The 24,043-nt window shown below is 44.2% G+C and overlaps 8 protein-coding genes across 8 annotated transcripts; 5 read left to right on the forward strand and 3 right to left on the reverse strand.

Annotated features, from left to right (window-relative positions):
* Positions 1-6,467: 6,467 nt before the first annotated feature.
* Positions 6,468-7,414, forward strand: J4E92_010677 (uncharacterized protein; the record flags this gene model as incomplete). The annotated part of the gene is made up of 3 exons (XM_051502013.1): positions 6,468-6,825; positions 6,880-7,036; positions 7,090-7,414. The coding sequence occupies 3 exons, from the start codon at positions 6,468-6,470 to the stop codon at positions 7,412-7,414; spliced, it is 840 nt and encodes a 279-aa protein (XP_051347725.1).
* Positions 7,415-7,881: 467 nt separating this feature from the next.
* J4E92_010678 (uncharacterized protein) lies at positions 7,882-10,205 on the forward strand (the record flags this gene model as incomplete). The annotated part of the gene is made up of 2 exons (XM_051502014.1): positions 7,882-8,075; positions 8,123-10,205. The coding sequence occupies 2 exons, from the start codon at positions 7,882-7,884 to the stop codon at positions 10,203-10,205; spliced, it is 2,277 nt and encodes a 758-aa protein (XP_051347726.1).
* A 744-nt stretch (positions 10,206-10,949) lies between these two features.
* J4E92_010679 (uncharacterized protein) lies at positions 10,950-12,104 on the forward strand (the record flags this gene model as incomplete). Its single annotated transcript, XM_051502015.1, has 2 exons — positions 10,950-11,935; positions 11,981-12,104. The coding sequence occupies 2 exons, from the start codon at positions 10,950-10,952 to the stop codon at positions 12,102-12,104; spliced, it is 1,110 nt and encodes a 369-aa protein (XP_051347727.1).
* Positions 12,105-12,199: 95 nt separating this feature from the next.
* Positions 12,200-13,918, reverse strand: J4E92_010680 (uncharacterized protein; the record flags this gene model as incomplete). Its single annotated transcript, XM_051502016.1, has 1 exon — positions 12,200-13,918. One exon carries the CDS (start codon positions 13,916-13,918, stop codon positions 12,200-12,202), a length of 1,719 nt encoding a protein of 572 aa, XP_051347728.1.
* A 404-nt stretch (positions 13,919-14,322) lies between these two features.
* J4E92_010681 (uncharacterized protein) lies at positions 14,323-15,980 on the forward strand (the record flags this gene model as incomplete). The annotated part of the gene is made up of 3 exons (XM_051502017.1): positions 14,323-14,678; positions 14,731-15,039; positions 15,086-15,980. 3 exons carry the CDS (start codon positions 14,323-14,325, stop codon positions 15,978-15,980), a joined length of 1,560 nt encoding a protein of 519 aa, XP_051347729.1.
* An 885-nt stretch (positions 15,981-16,865) lies between these two features.
* On the forward strand, positions 16,866-19,484 carry J4E92_010682 (uncharacterized protein; the record flags this gene model as incomplete). Its single annotated transcript, XM_051502018.1, has 1 exon — positions 16,866-19,484. One exon carries the CDS (start codon positions 16,866-16,868, stop codon positions 19,482-19,484), a length of 2,619 nt encoding a protein of 872 aa, XP_051347730.1.
* Positions 19,485-19,526: 42 nt separating this feature from the next.
* On the reverse strand, positions 19,527-20,992 carry J4E92_010683 (uncharacterized protein; the record flags this gene model as incomplete). The annotated part of the gene is made up of 6 exons (XM_051502019.1): positions 19,527-19,632; positions 19,696-19,705; positions 19,754-19,791; positions 19,849-20,165; positions 20,216-20,821; positions 20,870-20,992. 6 exons carry the CDS (start codon positions 20,990-20,992, stop codon positions 19,527-19,529), a joined length of 1,200 nt encoding a protein of 399 aa, XP_051347731.1.
* Positions 20,993-21,844: 852 nt separating this feature from the next.
* Positions 21,845-23,854, reverse strand: J4E92_010684 (uncharacterized protein; the record flags this gene model as incomplete). Its single annotated transcript, XM_051502020.1, has 1 exon — positions 21,845-23,854. One exon carries the CDS (start codon positions 23,852-23,854, stop codon positions 21,845-21,847), a length of 2,010 nt encoding a protein of 669 aa, XP_051347732.1.
* Positions 23,855-24,043: the final 189 nt, after the last annotated feature.

Here is a 24,043-nt window from a genome sequence, read left to right on the forward strand (position 1 = left end):
ATATTAGAACTCTATACTATATAAGAAAGTGTAAATAAAATCTTTAGCTATATATTTTATAGCTTAGTTATTATATATTAAGAATTATATAAACCTAATTACTATATAACTATAATAACTATAAACTTAAATTAGAAGCTAAATACGTAAAGTAACTCTATACTAGACTATACTAAAGAAACTAGGTATTAATATAGAGACTCTTAATATTAACTAAGAAATTTAAAAAACGTACTTTTAATAGTATAGTTTCTTAAGTTTTATATAGAGTTTTAATAATTATAAGAATTTTTTTAATAATATTATTAGATACATAAGTAAGTTATTAATTCTCTTAGCTTATCTTTTCTAGAGCTAGTAGAGTATTATAAAGGTTAGTTCTAAGAATCTTATTTATAAGTAAGAATAATATAACTAGATAATAGATTAATATTTAGAAGTTATAGTATTTTATTAAACTATAACTAAAGATTATTTTAAATAATGTAAGATCTAGTAATAATTATACTACTATTAAAAATTTTTATATTTATAGTCTTTTAATAATAATAATATTTCTATACTTACAAACTTATTACTATTAGATAAAAAAATCTTATATTTATAATTTAAATTACTTTATTTAATCTAAAATATTATTAGTATATATACTATAGTACTTAGTAACTAAAGATAACTAATTAATACTTTAATCTAATTCTTATTCTTTTTATTATTTTAAGTAAAACTTATTAACTAAAGTGTTCTACTATAAGTAAAGATAACTTTGTACTATAAGTTACTAAAAAATATAGCTTCTTTTCTAGACTCTTAAGTCTAATTTAGAATAATCTATCTATATACGCCTACTTAGTATAGCTCTTAAGTGTACTTAAATTTTATAGCGTTTTAGGCGCCTACTATCTTAAAAAGCTAGTTTACTAGTACTTAAGTAATTTTCTTATATTACTATTTATTTAGTAAATATTAGCTATATATCTATTTTATATACTATCTTAAATTCTTAATAGTTTATAATTACTATATACTATATATATATAATATATATAATATATATATATATATACTCTAGTATATAAAATATAGCTTTATAGTTAGTTACTTTTATTAAAATACTAATACTTATAAAATTTAAATACTATTACTATTACTACTTTTTACTTTACTAGAGAAAGACTTTTACTAATATAATATCTTACTTATATAATATAATACGCGCTTTTATACTACTTAAGTAAAAAAGAAATACCTATCTAGACTATTCTATACTTTAAGCTTTTTTATTAGATTAGAAATAGATTCTTTTATATTAGTTTTTAAACTTTTGCACTCTTACTAACTCTCTTAATTAATATCTTTAGAAAGATATTTTACTAATTTAAAAATATATTCTTAATATCTTCTAGTCTATCTACTTACTATTAGCTTACGCTATATAGCTAAATCTAAACTTACTATATACTTATATACTTATACTTAGTATATATCTACCTAGTTCTTTATATTCTAAGATAACTTATTAAAAAGACTAAGCTATTTCTTAGAATCTTAGTTTAATATACTAGTTACTTAGTTAAAATTAATTTTATTAACTTTAGCTACCTTTTTATATATAACTATCTTTATACTTAGAATCTTAAAGTTTATCTTATTTATACTTTTTTTTAGATAGCTTTTTAATTTTATATACTTTTAAATAAGTAGCTACTATATATATATATATATACTATAGCGTTGCGTACTAGGTATAACTAGTTCTAGAATATAGAAAAAAATATTCTATTACTCTTATATAGTTAATTAAATACTTTAAATTATTTAGAAAATAAAAATATATTATATAAATTTTACATTTTACTCTTGTAGTTTCTACACGCTATATACTTTCTTACTACTACTTTCTTATACTTTATTTATTTTCTCTAGACTATCTTTTTAACTCTTTTTTTCTCTCTAGCTTTTTAGCTACTATACTCTAATATATAACTTCTATAAACTTAAAATTCTTACTTTATTTTAGCTACTTAACTTATACTTATTATTAATATAGTTTTATTTCTATTTATAGTAATTATAATTATACTTACTATTTTTTAGTTCTATATAAAAGCTTTTACTTTATATCTATTATATATATAGTAGTATAAAAACTAATAGTACCTTTAGTTTATAGAAGTATCTAATTACTAATTCTATATCTAAAATAATTATAAAAGAATCTTAAAATATCTAAAGCTTTAGCTAGCTACTAGTTTATAGTACTCTAGTATAGATTTTAAAGAATATATTAAACTTTATTAAGATAATATTTTAAAATAATCTTTTAGAAAATAATAATAGTAATATATATATACTCTATATACTTTCTAAGATTAATTTTATATACTATCTATTAATAGAGTAAGAAAGTATAATACTTTTAGTATAGTAGATATTAAAAGCGTAAATACTAGTAGTAGTAAATACAATTTTTATAGATCTTTTACAATTTACTATAATATAACTTTTTTTTATAGCTTAAATATTAAATATATTAGTAGTAATAGAAGACTTTTTTTTTTCTATTAAAGCCTAGATTTACTAAGATTAGAAATTTATATAGCTTAAGATAAAGCTAGTACTAATAGATAGTAACTAGATCTTCTAAGGTATAAAGCTACGTAAGCTCTAGAGGCCTATACTAGCTAGAGCGTAGAGCTCTAGTAATATTACCTATAATTATATACTTTATACTATAAGCTTATTATCTACTTTTATCTAAAGTGTTATATACTATATACGTATTATTTTACTATAATCTAAAGTATTATATATATTATATTATATCTAAAGTTAGTATAATTTCTACTAAAACTTAGTCTACTACTATATAGCTTTTATATACTTCTTTTTATAATTACTATAAGTAAGTTAGCTAATTATAAAGTTTAAAGTTAGACTAACTATAATATATACTTTTATTCTATCTATAATAACTTTAGAGCTCTATACGTAGTTTAATTATAAGCTCTTTTTTCTAAAAACTAGTATACTACTAGAAGAAACTATTAGTTATACTACTACTAATCTTTAGTTAAAATAAAGTATTAGTAGCTAAGATATCTAGTTATATATTTTTACTTCTATAAACTATAATTAATATAGCTACTATAGTATATTAAATTTAGCTTAGTTATATAGACTTAAATAAACTTAAGTAAAATCTCTTTATAAATACTTTATAATAGTATAAATTAAATAAGCTAAGGCTAAGTCTTAATATATTTACTATTATAATACTTTCTACTAGTACTACTATATAAGTTAAGAATTAAATTATAAGTAATTAAATTAAACTTAAAAAAAGAATCTCTATACTATAAACTTTATTATTAATTAGTTTAAGTATTTTCTAAATAGACTTAGTTATAAGTAGTTTACTACTACTATTTTTTATACTATAAAATACTTAAGATAGATTATAGTTATTAGAGTTAAATATTAATCTAATTAAATATCTATTTAGTAAATAAAGATATATAAAAAGACTTATAAGTATATAAGAAGTAAAAGAAATTTATTAAACTCTTATAGATAGCTTTAATTAATAATTCTAGCTTAAGCTTTACTTAAGATAAAAATTAGATTACTTAGTAAAGCTTTCTTAAGTAAATAAAATAACTAGTAAAACATTAGTTTTATTAATCTTAATACTAAAAAGAGCTAAATTTTTTCTATCTAATAGCGTAGTACGTAAGACTAGAGGTAATCTAGTTAGTTTAAAAAAAAGATTATACTTCTTAAAGTACTTTATAACATAGAAAAAGAATATTTTTACTAAATTTTAGTAAATATAATTAAACTTAAAACTTCTTTAATATATTAATGTAGTAGTTTTAAGCTAGTAAATATAAATTTAAAGAAAATACTCTTTTTAGAATATTTAAAAAATAATCTTTTATCTAGAAATTTTTTTATTTAAGTAGCTTTATAGCTAGTATTAATTTAAAAGCTTTAACTACTCTAGAAACTATAGTACTTAAGCTTTTACTCTTAGCTTAAATACCTTTTAAAAGAATATATATCTTTTAGTTAAATATTCTTTAGTTATAGCCTTAACTCTAATATAGTATTATCTTTGTAGTATAATAATATTAAAATATCTAAAAAGATATTAAAAGACTTTAAGCTAGTCTCTTTTAAAACTACTAGAAAATTCTAATATTATCTTAGTATATATTACTATATTAATTTAGTTACTTTAGTTTATAAATCTATTCTTTACTTATATAAATAATATCTTTTATACTATAACTAGATAACTATTAATAATATAATATAATATAATGTAATAGAAAAACTACTAATAAAACTAACTATCTTTATTCTATATACTTTTAACGTAGCTCTTTACTTTAATATATTTATTAAAACTAACTATAATAATTAGCTATTAGCTTTAATATAATTTCTTTTCTATAATTCTAATTAAAAGTAACTATAATATATAGTTATTATAGTAGAATGTTAATGCAGAGCAGGGCAACAAAACGCGGTCTAGTAACTCTATATAGTAATCTTAATATAGGTGTATTTTCTATAATATATAGTTATAGAATCTATCTTTCTAATAGTATTAGGTAATAGAAGATAAGCTATAAATACTAATTACTTTTTTTTTTTTTTTTTTTTTCTATTATTCTTCTTAACAATTCTAGAAATAGTGCTATATTACTAAAGTATAGCTTACTCTATATATAAAAGTAGTAAAAGCTTTATTTTTAGTTATATTTAGTAGATAAAGTTATTAATATAAATAGTAATTATAATAAATTACTTTATTTTAGTTAGTTTACTTATAAGATAACTTTCTACTTAGCTTCTAGAAATATAATAATAGTACTTATAGAATAATTTATTTATTTTTTTAGTAAGCTATTAAAGAAAGAAATAAAAAAGAAAATTATTAATAGCTTTAATATAGCTAAGTAATATTAAAGAATAATAGAAATATTTATTATAATATTAATACTAATAAGAATATTTAATATATTTAGAATATATATATTTAGAGTAAAGAGCTTAATAATATTTTAAATTATATAGATAGTATCTAATATTATAGTTACTAGAATAGTATTTAGTATATATTTTTAAATAGTTTCTTTTTTAATAGGTATATAATTTCTTATAGAAACTTTCTAATAGTAATATAGTTTTTAAAAAGATAAGTTATTAATAATAAAGTAGCTTAGTTAAAGTTTTTATTAAAGTATTATTATAATATAAATAGAAAAAGATAACTTTTATATAGCTTTATAACTATCTAAAAAGCTAATAACTAGTTTAATATATATATTAGTATAGCGTTTAGTGTTAGATCTAAGCTACTTATTTTTTAAGCTTAATCTAGTATAAAAATATATAAATATATAAATATAAAGAATAGAAAAAGTGTAGTTTTACTAAAAGAGATTATAGTATATATCTTCTAATAATAAAGATTTAGAATTTATAACTTAATTTAGTTATAAACTAATAAGAATATAAAATTTTATTATAACTTTCTTATAAAGCTTTTTACTTAGTATTTAGTATTAAAATAGCTTTTTAGCTACTTTAAAAACTTTAAAGCTTTAACTACTTTAAAATTAGTAGTACTAAAGTTATAACTTCTAGCTTAATACTATAGTTTTTAGAATAAGTAAAGCTTTTAGTTATATATTTTTCTATATACTAGTAATAGTTTTTACTCTTATAAACTTAGTAGCTCTTTAAGATATAAGTATTACTACTTAAGATTTAGATTTTTACTTAGTAATATAGTCTTTAGTATACTACTAATTAAGCTTACTTTTTAAAAATTAGCTTTTAAGCTATAGAGTTATTAGTTTACTAGTAGACTAGTAATATAGAGATAACAGATCTACTTAGCAAAACCTACACATGTAGTGTATTTTACTTAGGAAAGCTGCAAGCTGCATGCCACAACGCGGCCCTTAGCTACCTCGGTGACACGGCGTTGGGCGTGATGTCATGCGCGGTCCGTTACCTCTTCTCTGCCTAGCGCCCCGTTGCCGAGTCCGCGGAACGTAATGCTTCGCACCACTTGACAAGGCTTGGTCTGCCGCTCTGCCTACCGTCCACCAACCAACGCGACCCAGGCTTTCGGATAGCAGCGCCCATCGTACAACGACCCGTCTTCTGCTCAGCCGTTGCAGCAAATGTGGAGACATATGCGGAGAAATCTGGGGATACGCTGCCTGAGACGGGCGACATGCCTCGGTTTGTTCGAGACATGACGACGACAGGGTGTTAGGTCTGAGCCGTGTGCCGTCTCCTGTCAATCAGAGCCATCTCCGTGTTGCGATATAGCTATCATGCCGCGGCCCATGAAGACATCATTCCCAATCTGCTCTCACAGCCAGCTGCCATCTCGTCCTGCGTCCTCAACTTAACGACATCTACACAAAGAGCCACCTTCCATCATGTCAGAGACGGCAAAGATAGACCACGAGATGACTGAGCATAACGGCGTGAACATCGCAAGCAATGGTGCGCCGTTGAGTCGCCAGGTCACTGTCGCTCTCTCGCCCGAGCAGTACGAGCGTCTCTTCTTCCAGCCATCCGCACCGCGTCGTGGAGATCTCGCAAAGCGGTTCGCCAACCCAACGCTGCTTGGGCTCATCGGATTCTTGGTTCCATACACTTCAACTATCCTCATTTTGTGCGGGTTCCAAGGAGCCGTCGCGCCGCAGAGCTTGGTCGGCATCAGCGCCGACTACTACTTTTTTGGAGCGTTAGCCATGAATCTCGCTGGCATCGCCGAGTTTATCCTGGGTAACAGTACGGTTTACCTGTGTCCATAGGCGCCCTTCTTTTGGTACTGACCTTTTGCAGCGTTTCCCTTCGCGGTCTTCATCATCTATGGTAGCCATTGGGGCAGTTTGGCGTACCAGCAAGACCCCATACACCAGACGACCTCCGCCTTCGGTGAGCTCGGAGGCGCGGAAGGCGCAGCCTACAATGCGTCTCAAGGCTTCCATAATGTGTCTATGTGAGTAACACCGGCTCTTGTATGTTGAAAAGCAGTCTCTGATTAGTGTGCAGGGTCCTTGCCAGCTTCGTCTTCTTGATCGGTACCCTTCGCGTCAATCTCTTCTTCACGTTTACGTTCTTCGGGCTCGTCATGCTTTTCGGCTTCATCGCTGCCGCCGACTTCTCCATTGCCTCCGCCACGACTGAAGCCGATCTTGAACACATCAACACGTTGTTGCGATGCGCAGGAGGATTCGGGTTTCTAGGCTTGATCTCCGGCTGGTACCTCGCTATTCTTACCGCTTGCGAAGCCGTGGGAATCCCATGCCCGCTGCCCGTCTTCGATTTGAGCACCAAGGTTTTCCCGGACAAGTCCAAGAACAGCCAAGCTAGTTAAAGCAATGGTTAAATGGCTTACAGCCGTTCTTTGTGGGACGCGGGAAGGAGCCACTCTGCTAGCTAGCTACGCGTCCTCGTGTTTTTCACGTACCGCACGATAACCAGTCGCTTAAAGTTTACCGAGGCACCACCGCTGCTGCAAATCCATGCAAAGTGATGTGATGTGACATGCGCCTTATGTTCCGTTGAGCCCGGTGGCTGAATGTCGTTTATTATCGCGGGTCGATCGAGAGACAGCATCATGCAGATCCGGGGCTCGTATACGCGGACGCGGGGTAGCACGGTCAACCCTCACTATGGCTTCACGGGAGAGTAAAATAGCGCGTCTTTGGGTTCCTGTCCGGCTCAATACGCAATCTTGGCTGCATGGTGGTCTTGGGATGGCTTGAGTCGTGGAAGTAATAAAGAGTCGGCTGCCTCAACGTGACAATACCGTCTAGCAGCGGTAGTGTACGCATCGTAGCCATGATGCATTCAGCCTCATATCTCCTCCTTATTGGCGCCACTTTGTTGTCGACCACCTATGCGATCGGTCCCGATTGTGTCAATGGTCCGTTGAAAGACAACAAGATCTGCGATGTCAACGCCGCGCCTACCGAACGGGCAACAGCCCTTGTTGCGGCTATGGAAAACGAGGAGAAGCTCGACAATTTGATGAGGTAGGCTTCCATCGCGGTTTCTCATTCCATTCAACTGATCCCTGTAGTAAATCGAGGGGTGTAGCGCGACTGGGCCTTCCTGCCTACAACTGGTGGGGTGAGGCATTGCACGGTGTAGCAGGAGCCCCGGGAATCAACTTCACCGAGCCATTCACGAACGCCACCTCTTTCCCCATGCCATTGCTCATGTCGGCTGCTTTTGACGATGATCTCATCTTCAAGATCGCCAACATCATCGGGAATGAGGCGCGTGCCTTTGGCAATGGAGGTGTGGCCCCTGTGGATTACTGGACTCCAGACATCAACCCATTCCGCGATCCTCGCTGGGGTCGGGGCTCAGAGACGCCAGGCGAAGACATTCTGCGCATCAAGGGCTACACAAAGAGTCTGCTCGCTGGACTAGAGGGCGATCAAGCTCAGAGGAAGATCATCGCGACATGCAAGCACTACGTTGGCTACGACATGGAGGCTTGGGGCGGCGTCGATCGCCACAACTTTGACGCCAAAATCACGATGCAGGATCTGGCCGAGTACTACATGCCACCTTTCCAGCAATGCGCGCGAGACTCCAAAGTTGGTTCGTTCATGTGCTCGTACAACGCTGTCAACGGTGTCCCTACATGCGCAGATACGTACGTCCTACAGACCATCTTGCGCGAGCACTGGAATTGGACAGAAACCAACAACTACATCACCAGTGATTGCGAGGCCGTTGCTGATATTTCCGAGAACCACAACTACACAGATACGCTCGCCGAAGGTACAGCAGTCGCCTTCATTGCCGGCATGGACAACAGCTGCGAGTACGAGGGATCATCCGATATTCCTGGAGCTTGGAGTCAAGGACTCTTGAACGTCACTGTTATTGACAGAGCTCTCACGCGACAATACGAGGGTCTCGTCCGTGCTGGCTACTTTGACGGTGCTGGAGCCGTATACGCAGACCTAGGTATCGATGATGTGAACACACCAGAGGCACAGCAGCTTTCTCTCCAAGTCGCATCGGAAGGCCTTGTCATGCTGAAGAATGATCATACCCTTCCACTCACCCTCTCCAATGGGTCTAATGTCGCCATGATCGGATTCTGGGCTAATGACTCGTCGAAGTTGTCCGGTATCTACAGCGGCCCTGCTCCCTACCTGCGTACTCCAGTGTGGGCTGGTGAACAGCTCGGATTGAACATGTCTATTGCGACTGGTCCCGTTCTGCAGAACTCCAGTGCCCGCGATAACTGGACAATGAATGCGCTCAGTGCGGCAGAGGGATCTGATTACATCATCTACTTTGGTGGTCTGGACACTTCAGCAGCGGCAGAAGGCTTCGACCGTACCGACATCAGCTGGCCTAGTGCGCAAGTCGAACTCATCACCAAGCTCGCTCAGCTTGGAAAGCCGCTCGTGGTCGTTGTGTTGGGCGACATGGTCGACAACTCTCCCCTGCTGTCGATGGAAGGCGTCAACTCCGTCATCTGGGCTAACTGGCCCGGTCAAGATGGTGGATTAGCCGTCATGAACGTCATCACTGGCGCGCATGCAGTCGCTGGTCGTTTGCCAATCACGCAATACCCTGCGAGCTATACCAACCTCTCGATGCTGAACATGAACCTGCGCCCCGGTGCCATCAGTCCAGGTCGCACCTACCGTTGGTACAACCAGCCTGTACAGCCTTTTGGCTTTGGCCTGCATTACACTACCTTTGCTGCGAACTTCAGTAGCAGCGAAGGACTCAACTACAACATCCAAGATATCATGACCGATTGTTCGCAGATGTATCCTGATCTGTGCGACGTTGCGCCACTGGAGATTAGTGTAACCAATAAGGGTAATGTGACTTCCGATTTCGTCGCTCTAGCTTTCATCAAGGGCGAGGCTGGACCAAAGCCATACCCGCTCAAGACACTGGTCTCATACGCGCGATTGAGGGACATTGCTGGGAGTCAGACGAAGATGGCATCGCTCTCTCTCACGCTTGGAACGCTGGCGCGGGTCGACCAAATGGGCAATACGGTCGTGTATCCGGGAGAGTACACACTGCTTCTTGACGAGCCTACGCAGGCTGAACTGAAGCTCACGATAACGGGTCAAGAGACCGTGCTGGACAAGTGGCCTCAGCCGCCAGCATCTTCGTAAGCGATGAGAGTAACACCGCTGTTGTGTTAGATGAATGTCAAACACATTTGCAGCCTCGCGTATTGCCGCTCTCTTCTGTTTGCGATGTTCTTGATGCTGATGAACAGTGATCGAAGGTCTTATGCTCAAGATCTGTCACCGATTGCGTTTATGCGGTAAATACTTAGCTAGAGAAGACATCGCCTTGGGCTTGAGTTATTGCCTACGCAATTATTGTACAGTTTCTTCCTAGCACAAAGTACTTTATACCTAGGTAAGAAATATTATAGTTTATACCTAGGTATAAAGGTTTTTACCTAAGTAAGTAGTACACACTTATATTGTAGTACTTTCTTAGGTAAAAACGCTAAGACCTAAGCACATAAGTTTATACCTAAGCAGAAAGGTTTTTACTAAAGAAAAAGAGTTTATTCCTAAAGAACATAGTTTATACCTAAAGAAAATAGTTTACACTTAATAAAAGATTTATACCTAGGTAAAACGTAGTTTTTACTTAGGTAAAAACGTTTGAACCTAGGCAGAAACCCTGACTAGGCACAGATCGTCTAATGCGCCGCTCATGCTTCAAAAACCGCGCGTGCGGTATGTGCCTCGTGAGTGCATACAGTCACATGATTAGGTGGCGTAGCTTTCGTGACGCAAAACCCTGCAAGACCTCGCTGGTGTTGCAACACCATCCTCTCGAACACTTATCTTATATCGCGATCCAAAGTCGACGTCTCAGGGCATCCGCAAGATCAGATCATGATGCAGACACCCAATCCACCCCGTGTTCCCATGGACAAGTCTCGCGTGAACAGCCAAGTCTACGACGGAGACTTCAAAGTCGACAACAACGTTCTCGCAAAGTTCCCAAAGGGTACAAAGGTTGTTTCTGCGCACCGCTTTGGAGTATCATCCTGGACCGTGACTGCCCGGCTACATCTTCTATTGCCCGACGGTACCGAAGAACGCTACTTTCTAAAGTCGGCTTCAGAGGCTCATGGTTGCACCTTGATAGAAGGCGAATACAACGCGATGTCTGAGCTGTACAAGTGGGCACCGTATCTCGTACCCAAGCCGCACTCGTGGGGACGATACCGAGATGACGAACCCGAGGCGTACTTCTTCCTTTCACACTACATCGACATGAGCGACCAAATGCCCGATCCTGATCAGCTGTGTGAGAAGCTGGCTCGTCTTCATCGCGAAAGCACCTCACCTACTGGTCAATACGGATTCCATGTAACGACATGTCAGGGTCGTGCGACTCAGTCTGTAGCATGGGAGAGAGATTGGACGACATTTTTCATCAAACTCCTGCAACATGTCATCGATGTCGACTTCGAGTTAAACGGAGCTTGGGATGAGCTCGACAAGGCCGAGAAGCGGCTCATTCAGTTTGTCATTCCGAGACTGCTTGGAGCCCTGACCACGGAAGGTCGTAACATCAAGCCAAGCTTGATCCACGGTGATCTCTGGGAAGGCAACATCAGTACAGCCATTGATGGCAGTGATGTCCTTCTTTTCGACTCCGCTGCGTTCTACGCCCATAGTGAGCTAGAAGTGGCGGATTGGAGACCTTACTACAACAAGATCAGCAACAAGGTATACTTGGAAACCTACCTGAAGTACCAAGAGCCTAGCGAACCGAAGGAAGAGTGGGACGATCGGAATCGACTCTACAGTATCTATTGGAATGTCATCTACTCGGTCAACCACGTTGCCCAGGGTAAAGCGATTCGCCAAGTGTAAGTCGAGCAGGAAGTGATAAGGCACAGCTAACGCCTGAATAGTGCCTACAACGATATGCTCTTCCTCATCGACAGATACGCGCCTTTTCCAGAAGGCGAGAGACCTCCGACACTACAAGAGACTGAGATGGCTTCTCTGTCATCTGAGCGGGATCACACTGTGTAGGGCGAGCTGCTTGGAGTAGTATGAATGCTAGCACAGAGGAATTGTATTATGATCTGCTCTCATACAAAGTCAACTGGAAGCTTGTCAGTGATGCTTCAGTTTCCAGCCTTGGCCTCCATCGATGCAATCGGTCCAGAGATTAGGGAGCCGTTCTGAGTTACGCAACCGTTCCGTACTTGTCTCCAATGCATGCCCTTCCATTGGAGCAGGGCGACGCACAATGCCGACAGTATGCCACTCCACAGGCCCAGAGCCGTAAAGTACCATCCTCTACCAGCTGCGTTCAGCAATGGTTGCAGGACCGCAACTCCCGTCGCGGCCATTGCGCAGCGTGTAATGCTCGTAGCAGCTGCGGCAGTACTGGGGCTTTGAGGGAAAGAATCCACTAGCAAAGTGCTGAATGTCGTGTAGCCGTAGCAACCCCAGAAACCTTGCATGAATTGTAAGATCAATGGTATAGCCGGGTGGGCGTGATATTGGACAGTCCATCCATAGCCGATCATGGTCGCTGTCGATATCATTAGCATGGCGTAGCTGTATCTTGTCCTCGCACGCTCGATTGGAAACTTCAGGAGGTCATCACCAGATACCTTGTCGATGGTCCAGTCGATGCTGCGAGCAACGGCACAGTAGTTGTAGTCCATCATCTTTCCGGTAAAGTAGGCCCCGGCAATGGTGCCAATGCCACGCGGAAGGTACGATAAGCCAATGTAAAGCTCATTCCAATGGTATATATCTTTGTAGATGTCTGGACCCGCTGCAACGAAGCAGTAGTCCACTGTGTAGAACGATCCGTGAACCCATAAGGTGAGGAACGTGTCCCTATAGAAGATGATGCGAAAGCAGGCGAGCAAGTTAGATAGTCCGTACTTCCGCTTAGTCGTCTGGCATGGGGCTGCCGCCGATGAAATTGCAGTCGCACCGTCTTCATTCAGTCTCTTTGCTGCTTTGACCTTCATCCGCTCTCGTAAGAGGCCTACCCAGCTGTACTGCCACCACTGGTATCTAGACTTGTCACTGCCATTGTCGACCATGTTGCGGGCCGTCTCGGGGAGGAGCGCGCCTACGCCGACCAGCAAGACTACGCCGACAATGAACAGGGCCCAGAATACCCAAGTAATGTTTCCACTTGTGTGTGCCACGACGCCTCCTACGACTGGACCTACACAAGTGCCCAGATTCATGGCCATGCTGATTGGGCCTAGCATCTGTCCTCGTTCGCTAGCCACGCAGACGTCTGCAACGACACCAAAGCTGATGGCATACGCTGCACTGGCCCCGAGACTCTGTATCGCGCGCAGGACTAAGAGAATAGCATAGTTGCGCTTGTTCAGAGCTAGTCTCAAGTTACCGATGACGTACAGGGCCAGAGTGGCCAGGAAGTAGGGTCGCCGGCCATGAACATCAGACAGTGGTCCGAATATGACGGGTGAAATGGCTTGGAAGATGATGTAGAGGGTTATTGTAAGATTGATAGCCTGCGCTGTAGTACTGAACTGTGTGCGCAGCAGGGGAAGAAGGGGGAAGTAGATGGTCGCGGTCAAGGGTGACGTGATAGCTGCCAACCCAAGAAGCGGCCGCAGTCGCCGCCGCTGCGACTGCGTGAAGGATGTGTATTCGAGCGGGCTTGGTGCAGGCGCGTCGTCGCACCTGGATTCTTCAGCATCTTTACCCAGTTCCGCATCGCCGACTCGCGTTGGGGGTGAGGCAGTAATCTCTCCGGACATGACGCCGAGCTGGTGCTTGGGCGAGGCTGGTCGCGCGAAGTCTGGCGGGGTAAGGCTTCCGACTGGCGCCTTCCGGCTCGCGGCCATCGCTCGTCACGCGTCCGCCGGCAAACCTCCACCTTCTCCTCACCCCAACCCCAGAATGCAAACAACCCATCCCTGTACGCGCATCTCGTACAGCTGTCGATCACTCCCTTGAGCTGGTGCGCTATGTCAAACGGTGCAGGCCAAGACGTGCAACATGATGCATCGCGACCAATTCCTCCGTCGCCCGCCCCCGTAGCCAGGAAACGCTGCCTGCTGTGAGGTCATCCAGTATGCAGCAAAGCGACCACCGGATATTATGAGCTCGTGATGGGCGATTGAAAACGAGTGCGCAGACTGGCAGTTCTCACCATCAAGCTCGCATCGCAATGGCTACCACAATCTTGCTCTCGGCATGCCTTGCCCTACAAGCAGCAGCCAAAACAGTCAGATCACCCACACCTCCTATGGGATGGAACTCGTACAACACCTGGAACTGCTTGCCCTCTGAGGAGAAGATTCACGAGAGTGCTCATGGCCTCATCGACCTCGGTCTTAGCAACGCTGGCTACAATTTCGTGACAGTCGACTGCGGCTGGAACGCCCATGATCGAGATGGAGAGGGGAGACTTCAATGGAATGAGACCCTCTTCCCATCTGGTGGCAAGGCACTCGGAGATTATCTCCATGACCTGGGTCTGGACTTTGGTCTTTACTCTGGCGCTGGGTATCTACAGTGCGGGTCAGAATCGTTACCTGCGAGTCTGGGGTACGAACAACTAGATGCGGAGAGTTTCGCTGAGTGGGGCGGAGATAGCCTTAAGTATGATCACAAGCCTCCTCAATACGCTTTCGCCCTTGCTAACGTTATGCAGGTACGACAACTGCTACTCTACTTCCAACACCACGATGGTCGACTCTAGCTCCGCAGAAGCTCAATCACCAGCACGTTTCCAACACATGGCGGCCGAATTAGATGCGGTAGACCGCGACATACACTACTACGTCTGCCAGTGGGGAATTGGCACTGACGTCGGTGACTGGGCTGCTGAGGTTGGCAACACCTGGCGAATCAGCAACGACATCTACAATGGCTGGCGCAGCATCTGGCGGATCACCAATCAGGTCGTCCCATACTTCAGGCATACCACTGCTGGTGCATTTGCAGACATGGACATGCTGACGTAAGTAGAATGAGCTGTATCTGGAGTCGTCAACTGACAAGTCTAGCGTGGGCCTGAATGCCCTTTCTGAAGAGGAAGAGCGCTTCCACTTTGGCATGTGGGCTATCAACAAGTCTCCTCTCATCATCGGCGCCGCCCTCGATCCCGAACGTATTAGTCAGAGCTCGTTAGACATCCTCTCGAACAAGGAAGTCATTGCCATCAATCAAGACCCACTTGCTCAGCAAGCCATGTTGGTCCGTCGCGATACTGAGAACGAGTGGGATATCTGGATGGGAAAACTCTCGGGATCTAAGCAGGTGTTGGGAGTCGCGAATTGGAAGAACGACTCCCAAGCCGTAGACTTTGATCTGGCAACACTGGGCATAGCTTCGGCTGATGTGCGCGATGTCTGGGCTGCGAAAGATCTTGGTACTTTGTCTGGTGCCCAGACGGCTGACTTGGCCGGACATGAGCTGCGACTATGGGTTCTGTCCAACATCGTCGCAGCCGCCCCTCTCACCTCCGGCTCGTACCATTCCGTTGCTAATGCGTCGCTTTCCGGACCAGCACACAACTTCTCCTGCGCGTCCGGCGCATGCCTTCCCGCTGGCTCGAAGATTGAGTACATCGGCCGCGCCAGCAGCGTCATGTTCGCCAACGTCAGCTCGCAGTCCACTGGCAAAAACCTCATGGGCATCGACTTCGTCAACTATCACTATGCATTTACTACTGCATGGGAATGGGGCGACAACACACGTAACATGACGATCGCAGTCAATGGTGCTGAGGCGAAGCGATGGGCATTCCCTCTCTCTGGTGGTGATTGGGAGGAGAGTCTACGACTTCAGATCGAACTCGACGGGTTTGTGGAAGGTACAGAGAACATGATTGAGTTCCGAGGGTACGGAGACAGTTTTGGGCCGGATCTTGTCGGCTTCGAGATCCTGAACAGCGCTTAGAGTTTCCCCTTGGGTAAATACTCCTTACTTTGGTACAGTTTATACGATTCTTACCTAGGTACAGTCTACAGGCTTTTTACTTGGGTATAAACTATAACATCTACTTAGGTATAAACTATGCTTCCCACTTAGGTATAAACTACATGCTTTTTACTTAGGCATAAAATATATTTCGTAATTAGGTATAAACTACATGCTTTTTACTTAGGTATAAACTATGCTTCGTACTTAGGTATAAACTGTACTTTCTGCTTAGGTATAAACTATGCTTTCTACTTAGGTATAAACTGCGCTTTTTACCTAGGTATAAACTATCGAGGTATACTTTCCTTTTAGGTATATACTATGCTTTCTTCCTAGGTATAAAGTGTCTAGTGGTGCCTTTTACCTAGGGATCAACTACACTTTTCACCTAGCTCTGTAGTTTTTACCCAAGTCTGTTGTTTTTACCTAACTGTATACTTCTTACCTAACTCTGTCGTTTTTACCCAACTCTGTGCTTTTTACCCAACCCTATACTTCTTACCTATCTCTGTCGTTCTTACCCAACCCTGTACTTGATACCTAACTTCGTACTTTTTACCCAACTCTGTACTTTCCACCTAACGCTGCGAGTCTGCGGAAGAGGTGCATGCGAGAGGATGTGACGCAGGCGCATCGTCGCGGCGGGATAAATCGGCCTCTGATGTACATCCGTAAGTATGGCCGTGCCTACGCTTGTGTTGAACGAAGGAAGCCCCGTAGTCGTTGATCAGCGTTTCACCCAAGCATCTTGAGGGGCAGGTACCCCGCATGTGTTTACCCGCGGGTGAACAACCACCGAACGTCCATCATTTAGCTGTCACATCGGTCAGGCTCATCGTTAGTCTACGACTAACGGACAACATGACGCCTATTCCGCACACCTCATCGCCGCTAACCACGGGTTGGACGTTCAAGCAGGGCGACCGTTCCTCGACCAACGAGTACCTACCGGCCTGCGATGCACCAACTGAAGTCTATCGCGACTTACTCAAACACGACAAGATCCCTGACCCCTTTCATGACCTCAATGAGCTAGCAGTGCGTTGGGTTGGCGATGAGACATGGACATATCGCACGACCTTTGCTGCGCCTTCTGATTATGGGAAGGCGAACGCGGCCACCACCCTTCGATTTGAAGGTCTCGACACCTTTGCTTCCGTTTTTCTGAACGACGAGATGATTCTGGAGTCTGACAACATGTTCGTCGAGCATCAGATCGACGTTTCAGGCAAGCTCCAGCTAGAGGAGAACGTACTGGAAATCGTCTTCGAGTCAGCGCGCAAGAAGGGTCTCGAGTTGGTGGAACAACATCCAGAACATCGCTTCATCGTGCACCAAACCGAGATCTCGCGAGGGCCTGTTCGCAAAGCGCAGTATCATTGGGGGTGGGACTGGGGCCCTATTCTCATGACGTGTGGACCTTGGAAGCCAGTTTCGATCGAGACGTGGGAATGCCGCCTATCAGCCCTGAATGTGCAGTACAAACTGTCGCAAGACCTGAAGTCTGCGGAATTGAAGATGAGTGTCGAATGGGAGGGTAAGACCACGGGCATATTGTTCATGGTCTCAAAGGACGGAGAAGACATTGACGGCATGCGCACCACCATCAATGATCGCAAGAGTCCCCTGGAAAGTACTATCACCATGGATGATATCGAGCTCTGGTGGCCGCGAGGCTATGGGCAACAAACTCTTTACACAATTAGAGCAGAAGCCATTGTGCAGGGTGTCCCGAATCCCATTCATCTCATATCCAAGCAGTTTGGCTTCCGCCGCACTGAGTTGATGAAAGAGCCAGACGCACACGGCACTTCTTTCTACTTCCGCATCAACGATATCGACATCTTTTGCGGAGGCTCGTGTTGGATACCCGCCGACTCGTTTCTCACACGGCTCAAACCCAATGACTACCGCGATTGGGTGAAACTCGCAGCCGACGGCAATCAAACCATGCTGAGGATTTGGGGAGGCGGTATCTACGAAGCCGATGCGCTATACGATGCCGCTGATGAATTTGGCGTGTTGATATGGCAAGACTTCATGTTCGCATGTGCCAACTACCCTACCTACCCCGAGTACTTGAAAAGTGTGGAGATCGAAGCAAGACAGAATGTTATACGGCTGAGAAACCACCCCAGCCTAGTGGTGTGGGCAGGGAACAACGAGGACTACCAGATCGTCGAGCGATACAAACTACAGTACGAACCTGACGACAAGGATCCGGAATCCTGGCTCAAGACCGACTTCCCAGCCCGCTACATCTACGAGCATCTCCTGCCAAAGGTAGTTGCAGAAGAATGTCCAAACATACCCTACCACCCCAGCTCACCCTTCGGTGATGGCAAGTCGACGGTCCTAGGAGTGGATCCTACGATCGGCGATGTCCACCAGTGGAACATGTGGCACGGTACCATGGAGCCATACCAACGCCTGCCACAGATGGGCGGTCGCTTCGTATCCGAATTCGGAATGGAGGCATATCCTCATGTTTCTACACTTGAGATGTGCATCAACGATCAGCACGACCTCCACCCTGGTTCGATGGCCATGGACTTCCGCAACAAAGCCATCGGTCATGAGCGACGTCTCATCAGCTACGTGTCTGAGAACTTCCGGGTCCAGTACTTACTGAAAGGCTATACACATCTCACCCAGGTCATGCAAGCAGATGCGATGTCGTGGGCTTACAAGTCCTGGCGCCGCCAATGGGGGTCAGCCGGTGATCGCAAGTGTGGCGGTGCGTTGGTGTGGCAGCTGAACGACTGTTGGCCAACGATGTCGTGGGCTGTGGTGGACTACTACAAGGTGCCAAAGCCAGCGTACTATGCTATCAAGCGCGCCATGCAGCCCATCGCCATTGGTGTACAGCGCAAGTACAACAGTTGGACTATGCGGCCGGCTGACCGGCTGTGGCAGCGCGACACTGGGCATATCGATATGCACAAGCTGTGGCAGGACGTCGAATACGACCTGTGGGTCTCTAACAGTGCGCTGATGGAAGCCGAAGTGGATGTTGCGATACGTTACATCTCAATCGGCACAGGAAAGGACATCAGCACTGAAGAGCGCAAAAACATACGCATTACGGCCAATGAAACAACCGAGATACTCACTGACCATGTCGTCAAGGTCGATGATCCACAAGAGCCGGGTGGACCTTTTCGTACATCGAGGGCCGACCCTTTCGTTATCCACGTGTCGCTATACAAGGATGACAAGCTTCTCGCTAGCGACGTGTCCTGGCCAGAGCCCATCAAGTATCTCACTTTCGAGAATCCAGGCGTACACGTCCGCTACTCGGAAGACAAGAAGACAGTGTTTGTTTCTTCTGCCAAGCCAGTCAAGGGCTTTGTGTTCGAAGAGAACACTGAACGCCGTCTGAGTGATAACGGGTTTGACCTAGTACCCGGTGAAACGAAAGAGGTGCAAGTGGAAGGCCTGCCGGAGAACATGCTGAAATGGAGATATGTTGAGATGTGAAAACTACTATCTGCTCCCCTGTACTTCAATCCAACTAGTACTTCATGACATATCCCAAAAGCTGTCTTCGGAATCGCTGTCCTCATCTGCAGAATCGACTGGCCTCTCACTGACTTTCCAGAAAGCTGTCGGTCCGGCAGGGCCATGACTAAAGTTTGGTGTGTGAAGTTAGCACGCGTCTCAAATTGATTCGAACATCGATGCCACTTACGCATCGAAGTCTTTGTCAAACCACGTTCCCACAACACCGCGTGGGCAGCGCAACCCACCAACTTGAATGCCGTCACTCCGCCATCGCTCCTCACCGCTGTCGCAAAGTCAGTAATACTCTGCCCAATACATCAGCAGATTTCTTTCTACTTACCCTTGGAATACCGAAATAGTCTGCCAGCGAACCTCTCCTTCCGCTGTCAGACTGACAGTACCGCGAATACCAGAGTTGGCATTTGGATCCCAATGCGCATCTACGGACTTCGATTTGCCTCTGAAATGCACAATGGGTAGTTTTGAGTTATCGAAAGGCCCTGGTGCTGTGACATCTGTGATGCGCAAATCCATGATGATGTGTCTGATGGCTTCATCGGTGTTCAGCGCGTCTCTAGGCTCATCGGAAGGAACTTTCATCGCCTCGGTGCTGAAGTTGTAGTGGTACAAGTCGTTGTAATCGAGGAAGCAAACGATCTAGAATTTTTCAGATAGATGCGTAAGTGCGCGGGCGATCAAGAACTTACACGTGACCAAATACCTTCCACTCCGTATGGATCCTTCATGTTGAGAGAGATATCCGGTTCATGTACTAACGCCGTATAGTTTCGTGCGGCGCTCATCTGATGGTCGTCTTCTGGAATCACACCATCAAGTGGAGCAAACCATGGTGGGCGAAGTTTGTTCGATACGGTATGAGTGCAGTAGCAGGAGTTATAGCCGATGACAATCATGATGCTTTCGATCATCTCCCAGTCCACTCGCATGCTGCTATCGTCACGGAAAGGGCCCCACTCGTTCTGATCGGTGTAGTTTCGTAGGTCGTATACACGCGATCTGGCATACGGATTTGTTGAGAGATCTCTCCTTCCAGCGTTGGATGGCGGGAAGCCGAGTAGACTGTGCAATTTTGCGCTAAGTTGTCGACTCTCTTCATCTCCAGCTGGCCTCTGCTTTCCTGTACCAGCACGGTCGAAAAGAGAGGAGCGGCACATGAACGCATCGTGATTCTGTGCGATACGCTGGAACTGGTTGGTCACTAATTGTTTGTTGTGAGTCACGCCATAATCATCAAGTGACATCGTGGCGATGAGCTCGTCGACGCAGGTTGCGACAAATGTGAACTCTTCTCTCTGCTACCGCTTAGCAATTATGCCTGTCGATCGAAACTGGAAACATACTTTGAGGTCATTGTTGGCAGAGTCGAGGATCTTTTGACATCTCACCACCCTCTGCAACGCTCCTACCCATTCTGGCTCAGGATCGGCCGGTCTTCGGCGTCGAGGGTCGTCCTGCCACATCATTAGACTCCATGATATATGAGCGAGCAAAGGATGTCTCATACGAAGTGCTTCAGGTACAGAGTTTTGTAAAGCCGCTTGTTCTCCTTGATGAATTGGTTGAAGCCTCTGGACGTTTGCGCACATGCCGCGAGATCATGGGGTTCAATCTCTTCCAGAATCCCGATCAGTACATCATAACAAAGATCCAGTAGTTCTATCATGGCTGTTTTCGAAGGGTTTGAATGCTCAAAGCAGTTGGTAGCGAAGGTAGAAAGCGGAGACAAATCAAGGGTCCAAGTGGTGACGATGTGGGGTCCGGAGATAACGCCTATCCCCGTATAGTTCGCAGCGGGCTGACGCCACTCTAAAAGTCCCTCGTTCTCTGAGGATTGCGCGCTACTTGGTGCTTGCTGAGATTCTTGTGTAACATGAGAATGTCTGTGTAACGAAAGAAGACGCCACCACTTCGAGCGACAGGTTGGTGACCTGCAAACGTCACAACGGGCGCTAGCGCAGCTTTTAGTCAGCAGGCAGCCGGAACGCCGAGATGCACCAGCTTTTGCCGACCCTTCTAGTGATATTACGCATCGTGCAATTTGTCAGGGCGCTGCTAAAATTGCATAACGATGTATCGACCGGACAGAGTTATGATCCTTTCCACTGCAGAATACCACTACTTGGAAGGGAGCGTTCGCGGGGCCGGCGTGTTGCGCAATGGGTCGGACGAGGAAAGCGTCGAGTTACTGGGCTGATTCAGAGACGCGGATCGCTAAATCAGGAATACAAGTCACTCAAGAAGATGTCAAAAATCACGCGAAGGGAAGACGTGTTGAACATGAAAGCAATGCAATTGGGGTATCTAGGTCAAGCAAACTACCACTCTAATCGATCATCACACGTCAACCGTACATCCCACCTGTCGTCTCCCTTCCAAACCTCACCACCCTTGTTGTTCCTTGCAACTATCCGCCTAAGATCGCTAATCATACCACCGGGTCCCGAAGCGAACACCTCGGTGCCTCCTCGTACAGTGCCGGCAACGAACTCTGACACTAGGGTATCTAGGTCAGGCCTGGCTTGGATGTGGTTGAGACCCAACTCGGACTTTGCGACACCATGAACTGACAGTGCAGAGGATGCGTCGGCAGATGAAGAGTCAGAGGCGGAGTTGATCTCCTTGGAGCACTCGTTGGGCGCGGCCTTTTCTGAGACTGTGAGATCGAGGTTGGCTTCTTCTGCGGCACGGGTGACGTAGATGTGAATACCGGTTCGTAGGTTGCGGCACTTGCGCTTGAGGGTAGCGAGTTCGGGACCGACCCAGTCGATGTCGCTTCTGCGGCGTATGCTCCAGATGAGCGTCATGTGGCGGTCAGGCGACTGTGGGCTTGAGGCGAGGTCGAGAAGTACGGGAAGGACGTAAGCGATACCGGTACCGCCAGCGATGCAGAGGATGTTGGAGTTCGCAGCGAGACCACGCATGGTACGCTCGCCGTAGGGTCCGGTCATGACGACAGAGAGGCGAGCATCGGCCATTAGGCTCTCGTGCGATTCTTGGTGGCTTGACATGTTCGCAATGCGCTTCATGGACAGGTCGGCAATCTTCTTCGTCTCTCCGCCCCTTGCGCGGAAGATGTACGAGTGGCGCTGGGAGTCAGCACCGTAAACCGGGCGGCTGATTGGTGTAAATGGATGAGACTGCCAGATGGAGCTGTCCGGGAATGTGAGGTAGAAGTGCTGGCCGACTGCCCAGGCATCTTGAGGGTGGTCGAAATCCAGACGCACGACATCGCCATTGACCTCGTCCTTGAAAAGCGCAATGTTTGCAGAAGCGGCACGGAAGCCCATGTGTCCGGAGGGCAGGAAGTTGTAGTGAAGCAGGGCTGATCTAGCAAGTCGGATAGCGCGGTCGATGAACCAGACCAGAAGTCCGGGGAGGAGGAAGACCTTGAGCTGCGCCCAGTGTCCCCAGCAGGCTCCAATGTACACCATAGCGAGGACGTAGTGGGCCTTGCGGAAGAATTCGTAGCCGGTGAGACGAATACCCCAAGGAGTCGAGAGCAGAACAAGAAGAGTCAGGAGAAGCATTGCGACTACTCCCCAGATCATGTACTCTTGCACGATCCATTCCGCGGCGACGGTTGGCTGGGGCTGATAGAGACGGATCTCGATGACGCACCAGCCGATAGTGTGAAGAGCGGATTGGGCGAAGATGATGTATCCCAACCAGCGATGAAGGAAGTTGAAGCTCTGGTATGGCAGGCCAGTGACGAGCGACAAGATGGATTCGCGTGTCGAGAGCATAACGGAGAGAGGTGTGAGGGCGTATGCGATGACACCGATACGGTCAGACCATGGTCCGAGACTGGTACGGGTGTTGTAGACGCCGGGGAGCTTCTTGACGGGCGTAACCCATTTCTTGTAGACGATGCCGATGAAAGTGAAGATGGTCAGGTAGCCAGTCAGGACAACGAGGGTCAGGACCTGGGTGCGGGTTACCCGTCCGAAAATTGGCCGTGCGGCGTCAGGAAGAAGATATCGCCGTGCGTATGATGGGATCGCCCGTTGGAGTCTTTCGAATGCGCTGCGTCTCTGTGGTACTCCTTCTCCTACTTCTTTTGGCAGTTGCACGCCGGATGGTTGTGAGCGCGCAAAGTGTCGGCCAACAGCCCACACCAACAGGATGGCGCCAATCGTGGCCCATATGATGCCGCTGTAGTACATGCCAAGGTCATGACTGCGATAGACAACGTCGAGGTACTCGCAGGAGCCGGGGTCGCTGGTGCAGGGTACGAGGCGATCTGCGTAGCCCCAATGCGGCTCGACAGCGCTCGCCTCGGAGTAGTTCTGGATGTGCGCACGCGCGACGAGCATGTCAGCGGCCATGGTCAAGGCAAGAATTGAAGATGCGATGCGTGCTGCATGTCTCGAGGTGGAGTGCGCCGCATATCTATATGACCTATCGCCGGCGGAGTATTGCACACCGGAAACGTGGTGAGCACGTTTCGTAAAAACTCGGGCCAAGGCTTCGAGAAGTGGGCGGCGACGCTTAGGCGGGTCTTTGGGCGGTTCCCG

The sequence above is a fragment of the Alternaria infectoria genome, assembly GCF_024043175.1.
Source record: "Alternaria infectoria strain BMP 0036 chromosome Unknown scaffold_41, whole genome shotgun sequence".
NCBI lineage: Eukaryota > Fungi > Ascomycota > Dothideomycetes > Pleosporales > Pleosporaceae > Alternaria > Alternaria infectoria.